Raw genomic sequence first — 19753 nt, forward strand, 5'->3', positions numbered from 1 at the left:
TATAATTCGCAATTTCAGGTACACAGAATTAAAATTGAGTTGGAAATAGATTTCTATGGGAAAACAGCACAATATTGGAACTACTTTAACGATGCATTTTATAATTTAAAGAAGAATTAAGAAAGTTAAAAAATCATTAGAAAATGCGATCAAATGAGTTTCAAGTGATAAAACTAGGGCAAATAGTCTGAGCAAAAATTGATGCCCTATGACGAAAAGAATCGAAAAACCGATTAAGAAGAAAGAAATCACAACACAATTTAAAGCGATTAATGTCTCATTTTTCAAGAGCATCGTCTCCCCTTGTATTTCTACATAGTAGATTATTTGTGAATTAGGAAATGAAAATATAAAATTTAAATACATTAGACGTACAATAAATAATTTACAACTAACATTGAGAAATAAAAAAAGGTTAAATGTACTAGATTAAAACTAATAAATGTAAACAAGAAAAACACAATGTTATGCATTAAAAGTATAAAGTAATGCTTTAAAGAAATAATGCTAAAAAATAGTTATAAATCATAATGCTAAAACAAGTAGTTAGTACTAAAATATTGCTACTATTGAAAAAGATATGCCACTAGGATTCGTACCAGGATCCCAACATTCAAGAGAGCGAATTTCATCACGGCGCCTAAGTCATAGATTTGTTTTTCAATGGTTCACCTATAAAATATACAGTATAATTTGAATACCCCTTGTATTGAATTGGTTCCGCCATTGTGTGTAGTGTAGGTGTGTGCGCCAAGTGCATAAGTGTGTTTGTCAGGTGCTATCGTGCTAGAAATGACATCAAGTATGATGGGTGTGTCACGTGTGTGACGACTAAGCCAAAGATCTTGGATTTGAGACTACTACAGCGCTTCTATAAATTTATATTTATTTGTTCATAAAAAAGTATGACAAGAATATCAATTATAAGTGTCAGATCTGAAAGAATGCGATGATCGGTTGATAGAGGTCGGTCGCTGGCAAAGAAGCAACGTCAAGTCATTAATTTTATTTTCTTTTCCATCTCTTTTTTTCTTTTCCGATTATTGTTTCTCTCCATTTTTTTAACCTCTCTACCCCTCGGCACTTACACACACCCATTTCTCTCTATTTTATTGTTATGGTTAGTGAACTTAACTACAAAATATCAAAATCCCAGTTTAGATATACTTAAAAGTATATAACGAATAGTAGTGTATACTCCGTACTTAATAATTAATACTCCTACATATGTCTCGCTCTAATACTTTGTCACCAATAATTTGAAAATTATGTCGATAATTGTGTCCTAATCTAGTTTTTTCAAATGTCATTATAGCCTGTTTTTATTAAGTACTATCTTCATCCACCAATCTTGATATTTTACTACACGAATTTTAATTAATAAAATAAAAAGGAAATAAATACTTAAATGTATTTATTACTGAAAAATAAGACTTGCACTGTTAGAAAGTTATTTACCATAAATATATAGAATTTAATTTTAATGGACGAAACAAAATACTAGTAAATAAATGTTGGTTTCTGGATTACAAGATAGCAAATCCGGGCGTAATACAACCCAAAAGAAGGAATACAGAAGGAAGAACTGAACTGAAATTACAACTTAAAAAAATGAAGCAACTAAACCAGTATGGTATGATAGCCGAGTCGAGGAGGCCTCTTCCCGCAAGACGAGATACGCCCCGGTAGTGCTCTCGGTTTGGCGTGTCGTCCCCAAAGGTAAAACGGCTACGTCTCTTTTGATGCAGCACCGCAATCAGCAGAGCTCCGGCGAACGGGATGGAGGAGAGAGCAGAGCTTTCGACAGAAAAACAATGCAGAGAGGGAGAGAGCTTATGATGCTGAGAATGCTTGTGAATAATGTTATACTAATGCAGTGGAATGACTAGCCTATTTATAGGCCAAGCCACCATGCAGGGTCAACCAAGCCATGAAGGCTCATCAAGGCAGATTCGTAACCGCCGGCGGTTACGAGCGTGTGGCAGGAGTGTGCCTTTCGCGTGTGGATTTCTTATGTGGCAGCCGTGACTGTGCCTCGCTTGACGACGTGTCAAGCCACTTGAACTGCTGACTCGGCGGTGGTCTAAAAAGATTAGTTTGGGCCAAGCACCAAGCCCAAAGACAAATTGCCAAGATCGAGATCAGGCCTGCGACCGCGAGCACGGGCTCGGGCTCGGGCGGGCGGGCGGCGGCGGCGCGCGCATGCGCGCGTGTGAGCTCTTTCACCCATCTTGGTCCACTATAATTATTAAGTAACATAAAGGCACTTAATTTAAGCACATTAAAAGATGTGTTAATCCTCCAATGTGGGATAATTAACACTAGTTAATTATTCCCTAAGCTCCAACTCCAAGCTTTAATTAAAAGCTAATTACGCCCAACTTTAATCCACTACTTCTCACTCACCGGAAATCGGATTTGAGAAAGTGAATATACTACATTTATCTACGTAAAATGTAGATCGACGCTATGTCATTTAATTTCACAAAATTAAATGTTTCGTCACATTTATTATTTGGTCAAAATCCATTGACCGGACATATTTAATCCATAATTTTTACAATAAAACTATATTTCTAAAATTGTGGAAATAACTTGATGCTTAAGTGGAAAATCCTTTAATCCGGTACGATCCACACTATAATCCAGCCAGCAACTTTCATTCCAACGCTGGTTGCTTTTATATTAATTGAAATGGGTTATTGATTCCTTTATACTACTTATTAATTAATGCTATACTGCTTAATATTTTTCACAAATATGCAAAAGATAACAATCAGAATAAAGTGATTCTTTTCTTAAATTAGGAGATGACGTTGCTTCACGCTTTAATGCATACTTCATTCTTTATATAGTATGCTGACGGAGTAGTATTTGTACGTATATATATGGAGTATCAAGATTTCAAAATAACTTTTACACTTGTTTTAAACTTGTTATAAATTCCAAACGATGTAATGATTATTGCTTCTCTGTACCACCATTGTTATTCTAGAATAGAAGAAATCATCGTAATTTTTGAGTGACTTCACTTCACCGAGGAATAGTGATTTTTTGAGTCAAAATTCGATTATTGGTCGGTCTAAACGATGGCTCATCGTCAGCTTGATAATAATTACGTTGACGGAGGAGGTGACATAGAGAACGACGGAACCGGCAGCGATGCTTCGTCGTTTTTGGAGCCGTTGTTGAATCTCAAGAGTAGAACCAACACTTGCTCTCAGATTGCCGTTGTTGGCGCCAAGGTGTATCCCATCGAGAGCCTCGATTACGAGTATGAACATTTTCTTTTACTTGCTCTTTTATGTATCCTTGTGATTATTTTAGCTTTTTTTTATCTTTGCCAACTATGTATTTTAGAGTTGTTTAACTGTATATGCTACTCTGCTTGCAAAAAAAAGGGCAAGAAATTGCTACATGTGGAATGTATGGTTAAACCATTTGGTCTACTTCCATGGAAAAATGCACATTGCAATCAAATGACTATTCGGTATAGTATGTTTAATTGATGGGATTAATATCGATATTCAATTCGTTGCAATCTCTTTTTGCAGGATGATTGAAACTGATCTATTTAAGCAGGATTGGAGATCTAGGAAAAGGGTTCAGATTTTTCAGTATATTTATCTCAAATGGACACTTGCTCTTCTCAATAGGATTGTGCACAGGTCTTATTGGTTTCTTAAATAACCTCGCGGTTGAGAATATTGCTGGTTACAAGCTTGTGATCACTAGCAATTTGATGTCTAACAATAAGTAAGACCAATTTTATCCAGAGATATTTTACTTTCACATATTTGTTTTGATTCTTGTGAGTACTCACACAAAGCATCTACTTTCTACAATTCTACTACAAAAAGTTGGTGGTTATCAGTTATCACATAAACTGTATTGCCATCAAATAAGCCTGAATTAACTTATTCCACTGCAGGTATCTAACAGCATTTGCTGCGTTTGCTGTTATTAATGTGGTGCTGGCTATTTGTGCATATGTTGCCCCTGCAGCAGCTGGTTCTGGCATACCTGAGGTGAAAGCCTATCTTAACGGCATTGATGCTCATTCCATCCTGGCTCCAACTACCCTATTTGTGAAGGTTTGTTCCACTTCCTTTGATGTTTTGTTCCACTTCCTTTGATGTTCACAGTTAGAAAATAGCCATACTTTCTTTGAATTGATCAACCAAAGGAAATGCGAAAACTGTCTATTGGTTTTCATTAACTAAAATGGCTCACTTTTCAGTATAACCTTTAGTATTTAGGTAATGGTTTTATTTTCACTGCTGCATTGCTGATTTATGATCTCAAAGAACTGAATCATGCTTCCTTTTTTTTCTGAACTTGATTTATTCTTGTTGATGTGTTAATTCACATTCCAATTTTCTAGATTCTTGGTTCCATTTTGGCAGTTTCTGCGGGATTGGTTGTTGGTAAGGAAGGACCAATGGTGCATACTGGTGCCTGTATAGCAAATTTACTTGGACAAGGAGGCTCTCGGAAGTATGCGCTGACTTGGAAGTGGCTCAGATACTTCAAAAATGACAGAGACCGAAGGGATTTGATTACTTGTGGGGCTGCCGCTTTTCGCGCCCCAGTTGGTGGCGTACTTTTCGCCCTTGAAGAAGCTGCCACTTGGTATCCTTCAAAAATGACCGAAACCAATTGCATAACGATGCTTTCGAGCATACTATTCAGCCATCTCATATTTTCTTTATGAATCAGTTAATCTGTATTTATTTTTCAGGTGGAGAAGCGCTCTACTTTGGAGGACCTTCTTCACAACTGCTATAACAACTGTTGTATTGAGAGGTCTCATAAACTTTTGCTGCGGTGGCAACTGTGGACTCTTCGGACAAGGAGGACTCATCATGTTCGATATGCATTCTTCAGTCCCTACTTATACAAATGGAGATGAATGTCGATCTCCATCCCATCACCAACTCATCGCCCTACATGGTTGTAGAGACCATGTCTCTTGCTAAAGCTGCCATCCTCTTTCGACAACTTGCGCTCCGACACTTGTGTGTTATCCCCAAAACGCCCAGGGTAATTTTTTTTCTACATCCGCATCTGCATTGTATTCATAGTACTAGCTTTTTTGGATCGTTTGACATGTTCTCTACTTGGCCTTTTGCAGCGAAATCCGGTGGTCAGAATCTTGACAAGGCACGATTTTATGCCGGAGCATGTATTGGGGCTCTACCCTGAGCTTATCCACCACAAATAGACAGCCCTGGATCATCTTCTTCCTCATGAATTTGCAAGATTTAGGTGATAAATGTTTTATTTTTGGTTATCTCTGAACACGAGGACAAACTATCAAATTAAAAAAATTATATTTTTAGGTAAACCAATAGCATAAATAATTAGTACTAATAACAAACATTCAGTTATTCAGCTTGATTGTTTTAATTTTTTTTCTCTTTGGAGGAGTAAATATCCCCACTTGCTTGGTATGTAGCTTTTTAGAGGCACAGGACATTAACAAGGGTGTGGAAGTAGAGTTATTTACAAATTTGTGCAAGGTGGTTTTACCCTGCAACATATGTACAATGTGCTTGTCCCTTCCATCTGCATCTGCTTCTGCTTCTGCTTCTGCTTCACAGTATAAATAGTCAACTTTCTTGTCCATCTTCTAAGGTATGGTAATCAACCTCATCTGATACTTCTTTCGATCGAGGGGGGTTGGCAATGACAATACCGCCGTCTCTTCCCTATACGGTGTTCTGTCGCTCACCACTTCAAGTGACATTGTCCTTAAACGGCCCAGATTCACGCAACACTTTCATAACGTACTCGAGCTGTACAGAATTTAACAGAAAAAGTTGATATAACCGGGTTCAAATGCTTGAAGTACCATGAAGAAGATAGCCAAATGCATTTGTTGCAGACGTAAACACAATCGATCAGAGAATTGAAAAGATTGGTTCTAAAAGAAATGACCTGAGCTTGTTCTCGTATCAAGAAATCTGAAATCGACTTCCTGAAGTCTTCATCCAAGATATAGTGGCAGCTGTAGGTCGCTACCGGCATATAACCTCTCTGGATCTTATGCTCACCTTGCGCTCCAGCCTCTACCTTGTCAAGGTTGAGTTCAATCGCTGCTTCTATGGCCTGCCATATTATGAATCCGTTATAAAAAATAAGTATCTCGATTTTATTTTTCCCACTGCGCGGCTCACATCTGAATGATGGCCACCATAGATCCTAGATTATGATCATCATTTGAATTTCACACTATGAATTCGATGTTTGTGCGGACATCATGAATGATGGCACAAAATTTGACATGAATAGTATCTGTTCAATTCAACGTTACAAACACAAGCCATGCAACAATGAAACGGAAGTGAAGTAGAAACCTGATAATAGCAGGCTTCAAAGTGCAGATTTGGGTAGTATGCACGAGGAAGACATCCCCATAAGCGTCCGTATATTGTGTCTCCTCCAATAAGATTAAGAGCTCCAGCAACGAGCTCGTCCCCTTCTTCTGCAGTAACAAGTAACACCCCGTCACCCAGCTTTGAAGCCATTTCGTGGAAGAAATCTCTTGTTAGATAAGCACTTCCCCACCTGAAGACATTTAAAAACAAAGGTTCATAGAGGAATTGTATTTTTCTTTAAATGTTATATTCGATTTATATGTTCGACAGAACACTAGAGTTTAGTGAACAAACTTATTGTCTGTGGTGTTCCGGTAGAACTTATAGAATGTGTCCCAGTGTTTAGCCTGCAACCGTAATAGACATAGAAAGTTAGAATTTTGTTGAAAATCACTAATGTATTTATTATAACAATTTCTTCACATGGTTTAATCATATTTTGTGTCCCCAACTTCACGTGTTTCCGAAAATGTCCCTAACTTTTTTATCTTTAAAAAAACCCCAATTCTGAGAAAGTTTGAAATATCCCCAACTTACCTCTTCAATTAAACTATAAAGCACTTAAGGATCCGACAAGTTGACTCATTATTGTGTTACCCTATTATGTCAAGTGTAACACGAATCAAACTTTAAGCAAAATTAAGGATTTTTGAAGAGAAAATGTAGGGGACATTTTTCTGAAAAGGGTTGAAACTTGGGGCACAAAACATGATTAGCCATTTTCATAATATATTTCCAATGTACAATTATGAAGTTTTTTGGATTCAGATTAGAAAGAGAAGGCCACCTAGCTGAAAAGCTCTTACAATTTATGGAAACAATGCATGCTGATAATAAAAAAGTACCTTAATCTCATATCCTCGCAGGCGTTTCATGGTCAAATTCTGAGCAGAAATCTGCAGGATGGAATGATTTAGGAGATTATCAGCAATTTCTTCTGCTGAAACAAGCCACCTATACCTCATGATACGAAAAAATAACAATCCAACATGTGTTTATTTAAACCTAAGATCTTGTAGATGTTTGGACCAGCAAACAAACAGAAGACAAGATCATGAGATAAAGAGAGACACAGAAACTTCAGAACTGCATAGAAATCAAAATGATACATTTTGTGTTCATATGCTATAATACCAATTCCATAGACACATGTGCTCGTAACAGATAGCCAAGCCTCATGTTTGCACGTGCAGCTAGCAAAATTTAAAACAAACAGCCTTGAATTGAATACGAGAGACTACATTTATGATTAACAATCAAGGATAAGTTGGACAATGCTAATTCAACATCCCTGATTTCCCTTTCCAAGATCGAATCAGTTAGGGAGATTCAAAGCCTCTACTACCCGCATTTCTTCAAAACAAATCTTGATTGGCGGATAAAGAAAGCAAGCGTTGTAGTTGGTAAAGAGTGTAATTCATACTATATGTTTATCATCAAACAATTACAAATTCGGTCAATATGTCTATATACCTGTATTTTCAATTATCACTTTGCCAATGCATTCAACTTTTTTCCATTTTAATGATACTTTTGCATGTTCCCGGATAAAATAAACTAAACATGATACAGGACAAATTCTGGAGTACAAATCAGTCTACAAATTCTAGAGTATAGAGTTGGTAAACTTTTACAGCAAGAAATAGAGTATTATAAGGAATCTAGATAAACTAATGAATCTCCTGCTGGCGTAACAAAATGTGGAGTCCGAGTAAACGACCCAGATGTTTCAGAAAATACAACTAAATTGTATGATTAGTCGTTAGCCCATACGCCTGATGATTAGTTTAAAGCTTCTTTTACTTTGACTTCATGAGATGGTTTCATGGTCCACAAATCTTTCTATCTATTGTCAAATGTAGCAAAAGAACAACAAGATGAAAGGCTCTGACAGTACCTTCTTCCGCTCTTGCCGAATAGTTTTTCTTTTACTTTGTTTCATGTCCATCAAAAAGTCATCAAAACTGCGCATAAAATTAAATTCCCATTATTGATAACAAAGTCCTTCAACATTCAAGAATAATTTCTTAAATATAGGTACATGTGTAGCAAAGTTCTGTGATCAGGTCAATCTCTATAATTGCAGGAAAAAAGGTTTTGCATATGAGGCAATACATTCTAGCAATCATGTGAGAAATAATGACTAACCATTCTCCCTCAATTGTGAGTTAAAACTAGGAATGACTAACACGCCTTTACTTTGGCCAATTAGCAAACATAAAAAACACCAGGTTTCCACCCACCCCGCACCCCGAAGAAAACTAACTGTGAAACACTAGAAACAGCTCCCAGGAGATCTAATTTTTCTTAGAGATTCCCATCAATGGCCCCTTTTCAGAAAATTTGTAGGGTTTTGAGATCTCTAAGAAAAATCATAACTAGTAAACATAAAAAACACCAGGTATCACTGGAAAAATCATAACTAGTAAACATATTTTTTACACGACTGCCCAGGAAAAAACTACAATGTCAGAGAACCAGATTGTGCTTAAATCCCCTTCCGTCCCATGAAATTAGAAGTCTCCTTTCAATTTTCACACTGATTAGGGGAATGAATTTAATTTTCTTTCAAAATACAATCTATGTGCATTTAGTGTATCTTGCCTTTGTTTACTATTCCACACATCAATTTCACAAATAATGAGTAAGGTTAATTTAGTAATAAAATAAGTTTTAATACAATTCCAATTAAGACTGTGGACTGCATTTTGGGACAGACCAAAAAAGGAATATGGGATTAATTTGGTGTGAGGAAGTAGTTGATTTGTTCATCTACGCAGCTCATAAGAATTCACAATTGTGACTAAAGGAGATTGTCATTGTTTGCTTTTCTGACATGACTTCTTTTCTTTTCAGGAATCCATTTCTCTTCTCTTGTAAACCACCCAAGAAGAAATAATGACTCTATTACTACTCCTAATGCAAAAGGAAACTGTGCAACACAGTTAAAAAACATTGCCAGTTTAATTCTTTCCATTACCCATTCAGCCATTGCACGGAGAAAACTGAAGAACCAAAATGAGGTTACCTTCTATAGTTATGATTTTTCCAGTGATACTGCATTCCCACTCTCTGCAAAAAACCCTTCTCCTTTAACTTCCCTGCCTCATCTGCAGAGGGGAAAGTGATGTGTAGTGATGAAACCTGATACTGGAATACACCAATATGTTAATATAAACAATGAGAAAACAGAAAAATAAATCATTTCAGACTGTGAAAGACAATACAAATTGAGTATGAAATTCAACAAGGGTGAAATATGGCTCAGCAGTATTTATTCTGGTAAATAAACATATTGAAGTTTTGTCAAGTTGCTTGTTTTCCTGTTCACAATCACATAGTGCCTATTTTACACGATAATAGAGAAAATGAGAGACCTGAAGTGACATGAATTACACCTTCACTATATCTGTTCTTAAACAGGATACGTGTACATACATATGCCTACTCATGAAGTTTTTGAAAACTGGACGACAAATTTTTTCTATAAAAAATAAAAGATAAATTAAAATTAATCAAGTTAAAGTGAAATGGAAAAGGTATACTAAAGAGCAGAATGTGCTACTGATGCATCTGTATACAATTAAAGCATTGCATAAATCCGAAATGAAATTAAAGCTATAGCAAGAAAGATATGTTAGATTCGATAGCCACCTTCATTGTCAGCGCCACCAATGCAGAGACTAAAATATCAAAGACCTGATCCCTGTAACTTGTGTTACGAACTAAGATCCTTGGACCAGTAACAGGAGTGAAAGGCACACAGCATTGCAACTTTGGATAATATCTTGATCCACAACTATAATAGGCATCTGCCCATGAATGGTCGAAGACATATTCACCATAAGAATGGCTGCAGCATTAGACAAAACCACACCCAAAGCATGAAACATGTAAGAGAAGACTTGCAGTCACAACGACTATTTCGGAGTGCATTTGGCATGTGTTTGTGTGAATAGTTTTTACTTTTCATAATCAATAAAAAAAATCAATAACAAACCTTTTCAGATACAGAGGAATGACTCCAAGAACATTATCAGATTCATCCTGTGCAACAACATGTTGGGGAACCCATCCTGTTTCCTGGAAGGGATGTCAAACTATTACTAGTTCAATGATGAGGGCACATTACACGAATAGAGGCAGGATGTGCAGGCTATAAAGGTGATATTGGCTTATGATTTCTACCACTTACATACTCACATATATTCGATCAAGTGGATGGTGTCTTCAAATCAAACTACCCAGATCATTCACCAACAAAGAGAAAAGAAGCTAAGCCATGGACAAAAATCATCTAACATGTAGGATTAGAGTTACTTGTCACCTAAAATATCTTGCCTATCGTGATTCACTCATACTCCCAAACTGTTTTCAAAGGAAATCAATCTTTTTCCACTCACAAGATAACAAAAATTACATATCTCTTAATTTAAATAAAGACAACATAGTCAGTTCATAAACTGAAGTTATTATGTGTTAAATAAGAAATGATAAATAAATGGCAAGACAATGCCACAGAAGTTGAACTTCCTAACCTTCACTGCACAACCTGTCTCCTCGAGGCTCGAAAGAAAACCATGGGTAAGAAATGGATTAAATTTGTCAGGGCATGCAGCATCAACACTGCAAGCATCCCACTCATGTGGTAAAATCTCTGATATGGATGAAACCACTCGAACTGACAGCTTTCTGTCCTTGTCAAAACTACTTCTATCACCCTATTATAGAACAAAATAGTATCGAGTGAACATTCTCATCACGAATTTGGCAGACCAAACACTAACATATTAAAGGAACACAAAAGCAAACACCTCTGCCCCAAATTCTGACAAACTGAAGTCTCCAAGGGATAGCTCCTGTTTGGTGGGCTCAACGGCCTTCTTTGGCCCCCAAAATATGGCTTTTATGCTAAACCCAACATCTGAATTTGGGATGTGCCTCCCAGAAAAGGTTTTCCTCTGGGTAACAAGAGAGTTAGATATGCAACATATCAAGCAGAAAAACCTAGATACTAAGATTAGTCTACATCATGATGAAAGAAATCAGCAAAAGACAAGGGCATATATTTATATAACATCAATTAGAGGCAATAGTTTAGACAACACAGAAACACCTTGAGGTACATACTCCCTCCGTCCCACAAGAGTGTGCTCAATTGCCTATAAAGATTAGGAAATTGACTTTTTTTGTAACTATACACCTTGAGGTACATACTCCCTCCGTCCCACAAGAGGTACATACTCCCTCCGTCGACAGTAACTAGAAGGAAAATACTGAGCATGTAAGGGAAATTGACTTTTTTGTTGTTAGGGGAAATTGATATGGGAGGATTAGGAAATATTGAGATGGGAAAAACAGTTTGCACTTTGCATACAGCCCAAGATATACATTCTTCCATCTTTATCCCAGCAACATGATTAATTGATTATTCCTCCTAATGAAAATATCTGATGAATTAGAGCTTCATTTGTACAACCTTTTCACACTCAAAATTACTTTTTTCATCAGTGAACAAAAATCTGTTCCCCTCATTCTTAATCTACAAACTACATCTAACAATTTAATGTTTTAGGAACAAAATCAAGAAGCATAAGGTAGTTAAGAATTAAGGAAAGAAGTAGAGAAAATGGGAGCAACTTACAAGGGTACGGCCCAGAAATGGAGGAGAAACAGCCACGGCGACAGCCATGGCAGTTGGCATCACTAGTGTTTCTCTTTGCTCACACTCTCAGTCTCTCACACAAATATAGCTATATGTTTATTTTACTTATTTAATTTATTCAATTTTTAAACAAGAGTAGAGGGAAGGCAAAATGATCAAATACACCATTTATGTTTACACCCAAAATTATCGATGTATTTTTAGGTACAAGCCATTAATATTTACGATTCTTATAATATATAGCGTCTCTCTTTGTACCACCCAAACTAAATTTAGTTTCTTTTATATATTTAATTTTAAAATAATAAAAAAATTAATAACTTTTGTTTAGGGGAAAAATTAATTACTTGCTCATTATAATTGTATTACGAAAAAATCATATTATACTATAAAATTTTGTTATATTACTAAATAAACGCAAATTAGAATTTTTACTTGTGTATCTTATTTCTTTTTCCTTTATTAATTTGTTTATCCTCATTCTACTTTTAAAATTCTGGTTCAATTTTTTCATTTTCTTATTTAATTTTTTATTTTGAAGATATTTCATTTCTCCTGTATTTTTTCTCATTCAATTACTACCAATTACCATCGCTTTCTGCAATAACTACCATCTTTCCCAATTACGCAATTGACAATGCCATATTTTTTTTGTTATTGTTCACTAGTCATTTGCCCTCTAGTCTACCACTCAATATGCAATAATGTGTCTTTATTTGCTATTGGTATTAAAAAATAAAAAAAAAATATTAAAAAAAATTAAAAACAAGGGAAGAATATGAAGAACAACGATAAAAAGGTCATCTTTCATGCAAACTTATATGATGCCAATCTACTAGTATAAAATTTTCATCAGAGTATTTTTTTAATACTATTATTTAAAAAATCCTCATAATTTTATGTAAAATGTATTATAATAGTAAAAATGATAGAAAATTTTATATACAGTTCATATAAAGTGAAATATTTGCATTAAAATGTCGCTATTTTTAATTAAAAAACTAGTAAATAATATTTGTAAATTCGAACGCATGGATTAATCGTACCTATAAATACATAAAAAGATAGTTTAATTGGTGTTAACTTAACATGACCATTTCCCATGTCAAACTGTTAACATGACCATTTCCCATGTCAGTTACTATATGCTTTTATATCTTCGACCTCATGAGAGTTCCACTCTTACTATGTTTCAACAACAAATCATTTTAAACAATGAGCGGAAGGGAGTATTTGATAATAAAAAAATCATTTTCGTTGGCATATTAATATATATTTTTATTTTTATAATGTATTTTTCTATAAAACGATTTAATTTTCTTTTCATAATAATCCTTTTACACGTCCCATAAAAGTACGGGCAATTGATATGGCACGAGAAATTGGTAAAATAAGATAGAGGAGGAGAAATGTAGTTAAAGTAGTATTAGTGAATAATGACAGTATGAGACCAACATTGTTAGTAGTGTTTAGTGATGATATAAATTGTAAATAAGTTGATGTATAACAGTAATAAATTGTGATAACTTTCCAAAAATGGAATGCATATATTTTTGTGGGACGGACGAAAATGGAAAATGAACATATTTTTATAGGACGAAGGGAGTAGTATATAGGAAATATATTTTTTTTATAACGTAGTTTTCATAATACCCCATTTTTATTTTCACAATACTATTAGTTGGAAAAATGACAATATACCCAGTTTTATGTTTTTTGTTCTTTGACATTTTTATTTGCTTTCATAAAAAAATCACTTTAGGGCATCCACCGTGGTGCGGATGTCCCGGCGGACATCCCTGCGAACATCCCAAAAACACCTCTTGCCACGTCATAAGGACTTCCCACTGCACTGCCACGTCATAAGGACTTCCCACTGCATAGTGGCGGACATCCCCAAGGACATCCTAACGGACTTCCCACATTAATAAAAATTCACAAATTCACCAAATTAAATAATTTACGGAATTAAAATTTACGAAACGATTACGGAATAAAAAAAGAAAGGTACATTTAAAAAAAAACTAAAAAAAGTACATTTCAACAAAAAAAAATTTCATCCACGACGACCCCTTCGCTGCCATACTTCTTCAATTATATCATTCTGGAGTCGAATATGAGCTTGTTTTTGGCGCATGTCGGTAAATGCACGGACTCGCTCGACCTCGTCATGGGGTATACCCATACGTACATTGCCGGTGGCAACTCCGTGGCTTGGACCGGCAACATCAGCATCATCATCATTGGCCCAATCCGTCAGTACTAGACCTTCATCTTCGACAATCATGTTATGCATGATAATACATGCGTACATGATATCGACGATGCTCTCAGTATACCACAGCCGTGATGGACCCTTCACTGCCGCCCATCGACTCTGGAGTACACCAAATGCCCGCTCCACATCCTTGCGCGCTGCCTCCTGACGACCCGCAAAATATACCTTCTTTTCTTTTGTTGGGCATCTGGTTTTCTTCACAAAGACGAACCACATATGGTATATCCCATCAGCCAAATAATATCTCATGTTGTGCTGGTTGCCGTTGGCGACGAAATTGACGGCCGGACCGACGCCCATGCACTGGTCGATGAAAAGGGGCGACGACTGGAGGACGTTGATGTCGTTGTTCGACCCGGCTACTACAAAATAGGCATGCCAAATCCATAGCCGGTAGTCAGCTACCGCTTCAAGGATCATCGTGAGATTCTTGCCCTTCAAACCCGTAGTGTACACCCCTTTCCAGACAGCGAGGCCGTTCTTCCACTCCCAATGCATACAATCTATGCTGCCTAGCATCCCCGGAAACCCATGCTGAGTCCCGTGCATATCCAGCAGAGCCTGACAATCTTCGGGGGTAGGCTTTCGAATATACTATCCCCGAATATCTCCCTAACGTCTTGACAAAAATACTTAAGGCAATCCCGGGAAGTCGTCTCGCCGATGTGGAGGTACTCATCGAACATGTCGGTCGTGCCTCCGTATGCTAGCTGCCGGATTGCGGCAGTGCACTTCTGAATCGGCGTGTGGTCGGGTTTACCAGCCGCATCCTCCCGCACTCTGAAATACTCGTATCGACGCTCTAAAGCGCCCACGATACGCAGAAAGAGCGGATGATGCATCCTAAAATGTCTCTGGAACATGTTCTCCCCAAATCGTGGCTCCGGAGCGAAGTAATCCTCGTACAACCGACGGTGTGCAACGAGGTGGTCTCGGGGTACTATAGATCGACGATGGATGGGTCGAGGTACCGCCGGCGCCAAGGCCGCCTGTATCTCCCTCTCCGCTGCCTCCCGCACACGTGCATGAATTCGCCTCATAATGTCATCATACCCCCACCACTACCACCCGCACCAAAACCACTACCAGTCATTCTGGATATATAAAAGTAACGTAGAGAGAGAGATACTCGTTAATACAAGTGGTGCGAATGAAATGAAATTCAACGAGCCGTATTTATAGAATTTTCGAAAAAAATATAAAATAATCGGGACGTCCGTCGGGTCAACGCAATGGCGGACGTCCGCAAGGACGTCCCGGGAACGCCGGTGTCCGCAGCGGACGTCTGTATCCGCGTCACCTTTGCACAATGGTGGACGTCCGGCACGCCGGTCGGATGTCCACCGATTGCGGATGCTTTTAGTTGCCATTCGTTACTGGGGTTGGCTCCCCTGCTGTGGAGGAATCACAGTAGAGAGATGCTGCCCCTCAATATCAATTTTTTATTAATAAAAATATAATATTAAAAAAGAAATTGGAATGTGAGGGGCAGCATCTCCATGTTTCCTCCACATCAGGGATCCAACCCCTTCGTTAACTACTACTATTTGATAAGCAAATCATTTTCACTGACATATTTAATTATATGCTGCTTGATACACTATTTTCTATTGCAACTTCTGAAAATAAATGAATATTTTATTCACTGGAAATTGTTGGTTCAGTTCCCAGAAACCCATTTCTCCAAAACCCAGAAATCCATCTTCTCTAATCTGTGAAATTTGTTATAAGTCTTCACCAGAATAACTTTACAAAGATTCGTGGCTCAAACGATTTTTCAACTCACTCAGAATTTGTGGCTCAAACGATTGATCTTCATCGTCATCCTCTCTATTTTCATTAAGACAGCCAAGTTTTGAGGTTTGTTTTCTTGAATTAATGCTTTCGGTTAGAATGTTAGATTACCTTTTTGTTTCTAGCTTCCAACTCGAATTTGTTCCCCTTTTTTAGCTATATTTCTTTCGTTTGATATGATAATGATGCTTCATTGTCTTGAAAATGCAAAGATTATTTCTCATATTTTTTCTGAAAATAGTATTTTAAATAGGAACTCAAGATTACTCAATTTTGTTTGTGAAAAATCATTTTGAAGAGTAAAGAAACAAGAAATGGACTTCCCATTTGTTTGCATGTTTACTGATTCCATAGGTTTAAGTATTTTCTTCTGAAAAATTGTGTAATAAAACCTTCCAAAAAATTTGGGGGTTTCAATTGTTCACTGCAATTGAACTGTTACTCTTTGAAATGATCTTATGCAGTTAGCTGGAAAATGAGGGGGCGTTGGTTTGTTGGTGATGATATTCCTATGAATATACTAAGCCGTTTGTCCACAAAAACATTGCATTTCTTCAAACTGGTTTCTAAAGATTGGTTCAATCTCATCTCGGACCGCTCATTTGCCAAACTTCAGCTGAAAAGATCCGAACCCGTCTCTGGTTTTTTCTTCCAAGAGGTATTTGAGTGGAGTGATGATGCAGATGTTGAGGATATTAACTACATTCCTATTGCTGGGGAGGAAGTGAATGTGTGTCAAACTGTCTTGGATTTTCTCCCTGATAATGTAGTCATTTTGTCGCTCAACAACGGCCTTATTTGTTGTCGAACCACATTCCCTAACTCCCACCCCATGATCTATGTCTGCAACCCTTTGAGCAAGCAATGGGCTAGTTTAATGTGGCCCGGTCTGCCCAAAATCTGCAGCATAGCTTTAGCTTTTGACCCTTTCCGAGACTCCATGGATTTTACGCTCATTGCATTGAGGATTGAGGTGGTAGAGACACACGGAGGAGAAGTTGCTGATGAAGAAGGTTATGAGACAGATGAAGAAGAGGAGTATTGTTTCTCCTTCCACATATACTCGTCTAAAAATCGTTCGTGGAGGGAATCAAATGAGTCTTGCAAGTGCAGCCACACGGTCACTAAAAACAAGGGAGTTCTCGTGGATGGGGATATGTATTGGCTGATTGATCATGCCTATGGAGTTCTTATGTTTGATCATCACAACGAGCTGTCTTGTTTGGTTTCTGCCCCTATTCCACCACGAGAGTTCACTTACACCCCTGAAATGTGTATAGGAGAATCCCAAGGGAAGTTGAACTATGTTATGATCTCGGAATATGGGCTGCAGCTGTGGGTTCTTGAGGATCACTTTGCATCAAAGTGGGATTTGAAGTTTTGTGTTTCTTTAGATGAGTTGGAGAGGGAGAACTTAACTGTGTTGTTCAATTTGGAGGAGAAAATACAACGCCAATCTTCCAGAATGGTTAATGGATGGAAGGATCCTTCGGAGGTGGATCCTTTGGCTTTCAAAGATGGAGTAATGCTTGTACGTGTTGCAACGTCGTTCTACTTATACGAGTTTGGTAAGGGGAAGATGAAGAAGTTATGCGATGTTTCGACTCTAGGGCCAAAAGCCGTGTTCTCTCCCATCGTCGTGCCATATACTATGAGTTTGGCTCCAGTTGAGTAGGCATTACTATTTAAGAAGGCTAGTTGTTAATGTTATTCTATGCAAAAGTATTTTGTAGTAGAAGACTTCTTATTTTGTAGATGGATTATTTAGTGATTTTGTCGGTTGAATGCTTATGTTCGTGGAAAGATTTTAATGATCTTACAACCGTTTAAACACTGTTATGGTAATGTCACAATGTCAAAAATTATTTCCCTTCCAAATAATGTCAAATCAGCTCGACACAGAATATTAAATAAATAACGGATAAATACCTTCTAAGACCACCCCCATCGGTGCTTTGTAATGAGGGCAAGCATATAAGACAAACGAGAGAGAAATAAAAATAAAACAAAAATAAAATAACCCAACCCAACCCCCATTTTGTGGTTTTGTCAGCCTGCTCAACCTAAAGTGGAGCGCAAAGGACATATATCCATTTTCTATTGGGTCAATGCATTATTATTTTTGCTTTTTTATTTACTATTAATTATTGATTTATATTACTTTATTTAATTTTGTACATGTTTGAGAATTGTATACTATAAATATGAAATATAAATATTTTAGATAATCAAATTTTGAATATTTTGAACATGGTGAATTTATGATATTTTTATTACTTGTAGTTATTAATTTAATTTATTTAATTATTATTATTATTATTATTATTATTTTTATCTTTATATATCATTTCAAAACTCATGTGAATTATTCTTCCAAACATTCATGTGAGCCCCTCTTCTGAAAAATTCACGTGAACTAGTTCATTTTATTTATGATTAATTATTATTTTTTATTATTTCTTTATTATTTGCTACTTTTTTATTGTGCTTCATTTTTTCTATATATATCCCACTAAGCATGCAAAACTCTTCACAAACAAACTAACTTTCTTTTCATTCTTGTCGTGATAAATTTGGTTTCATGGATCCAAATTATCCACACTATCGTCCTTGTTTCCCAAACCATCAAAATTTCCAAAATTATCAACAATTATCACTTTATCAGAATATCCAAACTCTCAATTTTCTGCAAATCAAGAGTATTCACAAAACCTTGAATTTTCTCCAAATCTAAGCCAAATTCCTACATATAATCGAGCTGAACTCCGCAATAGAGAAGCTCATATTGCTCTTCGAGAAGATTTGATTGAGCACATTTAGATTAAATTTGGCACAAACAATTAAATATGTACTAATGTTTATCTTGTTTAAGCTAGCTTTTTTTTCACTCTTGTTTAAATCTCTCAAATCTTTATTTGATTTATTCTCCCAAATCTTCAATTAATTGTGGGATATATTATTTCCTAACTCTATAAAAGTTGGTCACAACACAGAAGACACATTCAAGTTCATCCATGAAAATTTTCACACCAAAATCACGTCATTTAGTAAGTCATATCACATATTAAACTCTCTGGTCGGAACATACAATTTCTGACAGCACTGCGCAGTTCATTTGAAAAATTCACCATAAATTCATCCAATGCCCAAAAAGGCTGAAAATTTAACACGACTCAGAAGACACTTCAAATTTTCATCTAGTTCAAGAATCACATCAATCGAAGGTCATTTGGTCAGTCAAACAGAAAACGAAACATTCTTGGCGAGAACACGAGTTTCTGGCAGATTTGCGCAGTCAACTTCAAAAATTTATAAAAAATTCATTTTTCGATAAAAAGGGCTGAAATTCACACGAGACACGGAAAACACCTTGAAGTTTACTCAGTAAAAATTTCATATCAAAATTAGTTCGTTTGATAGGTAGCACCCCGGAAAATTTTTGACTTTTTTTATTTGATGGCTTATTTTCGTTTTATTAATGAGGATGTTGATTTGGAAATGCATTTTTGGAAATTGATTTCTATGAGGTTGTGTTAACGATGTGAAACTAATGGTTGAGAGTTATGTGGAATAATATGATATGTTTTCCAATGGGCGGGATTTAATTAAATAGGATCATGCATATTTGTGCCAGTT

General features: G+C 36.5%; 3 protein-coding genes across 4 annotated transcripts; 2 read left to right on the forward strand and 1 right to left on the reverse strand.

Moving 5' to 3' along the window:
• The first annotated feature begins 2968 nt into the window (after window positions 1-2968).
• On the forward strand, window positions 2969-5565 carry LOC121757218 (chloride channel protein CLC-c-like). 2 transcript variants are annotated; one of them, XR_006041183.1, is made up of 6 exons: window positions 2969-3274; window positions 3555-3756; window positions 3932-4094; window positions 4407-4632; window positions 4742-5043; window positions 5135-5565. XR_006041183.1 is itself a non-coding variant. In XM_042152731.1 (6 exons), exons 2-5 carry the CDS (start codon window positions 3743-3745, stop codon window positions 4977-4979), a joined length of 663 nt encoding a protein of 220 aa, XP_042008665.1. In that variant the 5' UTR covers window positions 2969-3274; window positions 3555-3742; the 3' UTR covers window positions 4980-5043; window positions 5135-5565. The 2 variants fall into 2 exon arrangements, 1 of the variants encoding a protein (XP_042008665.1); XM_042152731.1 differs by having other exon boundaries at window positions 4385-4632.
• On the reverse strand, window positions 5315-12175 carry LOC121757217. Its single transcript, XM_042152730.1, has 12 exons — window positions 12025-12175; window positions 11195-11341; window positions 10919-11101; window positions 10381-10463; window positions 10035-10233; window positions 9409-9530; window positions 8278-8344; window positions 7226-7276; window positions 6675-6727; window positions 6360-6570; window positions 5941-6111; window positions 5315-5798 (listed from the first exon to the last, which is right to left on the reverse strand). Exons 1-12 carry the CDS (start codon window positions 12082-12084, stop codon window positions 5739-5741), a joined length of 1407 nt encoding a protein of 468 aa, XP_042008664.1. The 5' UTR covers window positions 12085-12175; the 3' UTR covers window positions 5315-5738.
• A 3734-nt stretch (window positions 12176-15909) lies between these two features.
• On the forward strand, window positions 15910-17939 carry LOC121756923 (F-box protein At5g49610-like). The gene is made up of 2 exons (XM_042152355.1): window positions 15910-16183; window positions 16582-17939. The coding sequence occupies exon 2, from the start codon at window positions 16593-16595 to the stop codon at window positions 17790-17792; it is 1200 nt and encodes a 399-aa protein (XP_042008289.1). The 5' UTR covers window positions 15910-16183; window positions 16582-16592; the 3' UTR covers window positions 17793-17939.
• Window positions 17940-19753: the final 1814 nt, after the last annotated feature.

The sequence above is a fragment of the Salvia splendens genome, chromosome 12, assembly GCF_004379255.2.
Source record: "Salvia splendens isolate huo1 chromosome 12, SspV2, whole genome shotgun sequence".
Classification (NCBI taxonomy): domain Eukaryota; kingdom Viridiplantae; phylum Streptophyta; class Magnoliopsida; order Lamiales; family Lamiaceae; genus Salvia; species Salvia splendens.

What these genes read in the sequence shown, in the direction of transcription:
- LOC121757218 (XM_042152731.1), top strand. An exon ending in CAACTACCCTATTTGTGAAG is followed by an intron (nt 4,095 to 4,384) that starts GTTTGTTCCACT and finishes CCAATTTTCTAG; the next exon opens with ATTCTTGGTTCCATTTTGGC. An exon ending in CTTGAAGAAGCTGCCACTTG is followed by an intron (nt 4,633 to 4,741) that starts GTATCCTTCAAA and finishes TTTATTTTTCAG; the next exon opens with GTGGAGAAGCGCTCTACTTT.
- LOC121757217 (XM_042152730.1), bottom strand. Translation starts at nt 12,084, where the DNA reads ATGCCAACTGCCATGGCTGTCGCCGTGGCTGTTTCTCCTCCATTTCTG. An exon ending in TGTCAGAATTTGGGGCAGAG is followed by an intron (nt 11,102 to 11,194) that starts GTGTTTGCTTTT and finishes GTTCTATAATAG; the next exon opens with GGTGATAGAAGTAGTTTTGA. An exon ending in AGACAGGTTGTGCAGTGAAG is followed by an intron (nt 10,464 to 10,918) that starts GTTAGGAAGTTC and finishes CATCCCTTCCAG; the next exon opens with GAAACAGGATGGGTTCCCCA.
- LOC121756923 (XM_042152355.1), top strand. Translation starts at nt 16,593, where the DNA reads ATGAGGGGGCGTTGGTTTGTTGGTGATGATATTCCTATGAATATACTA.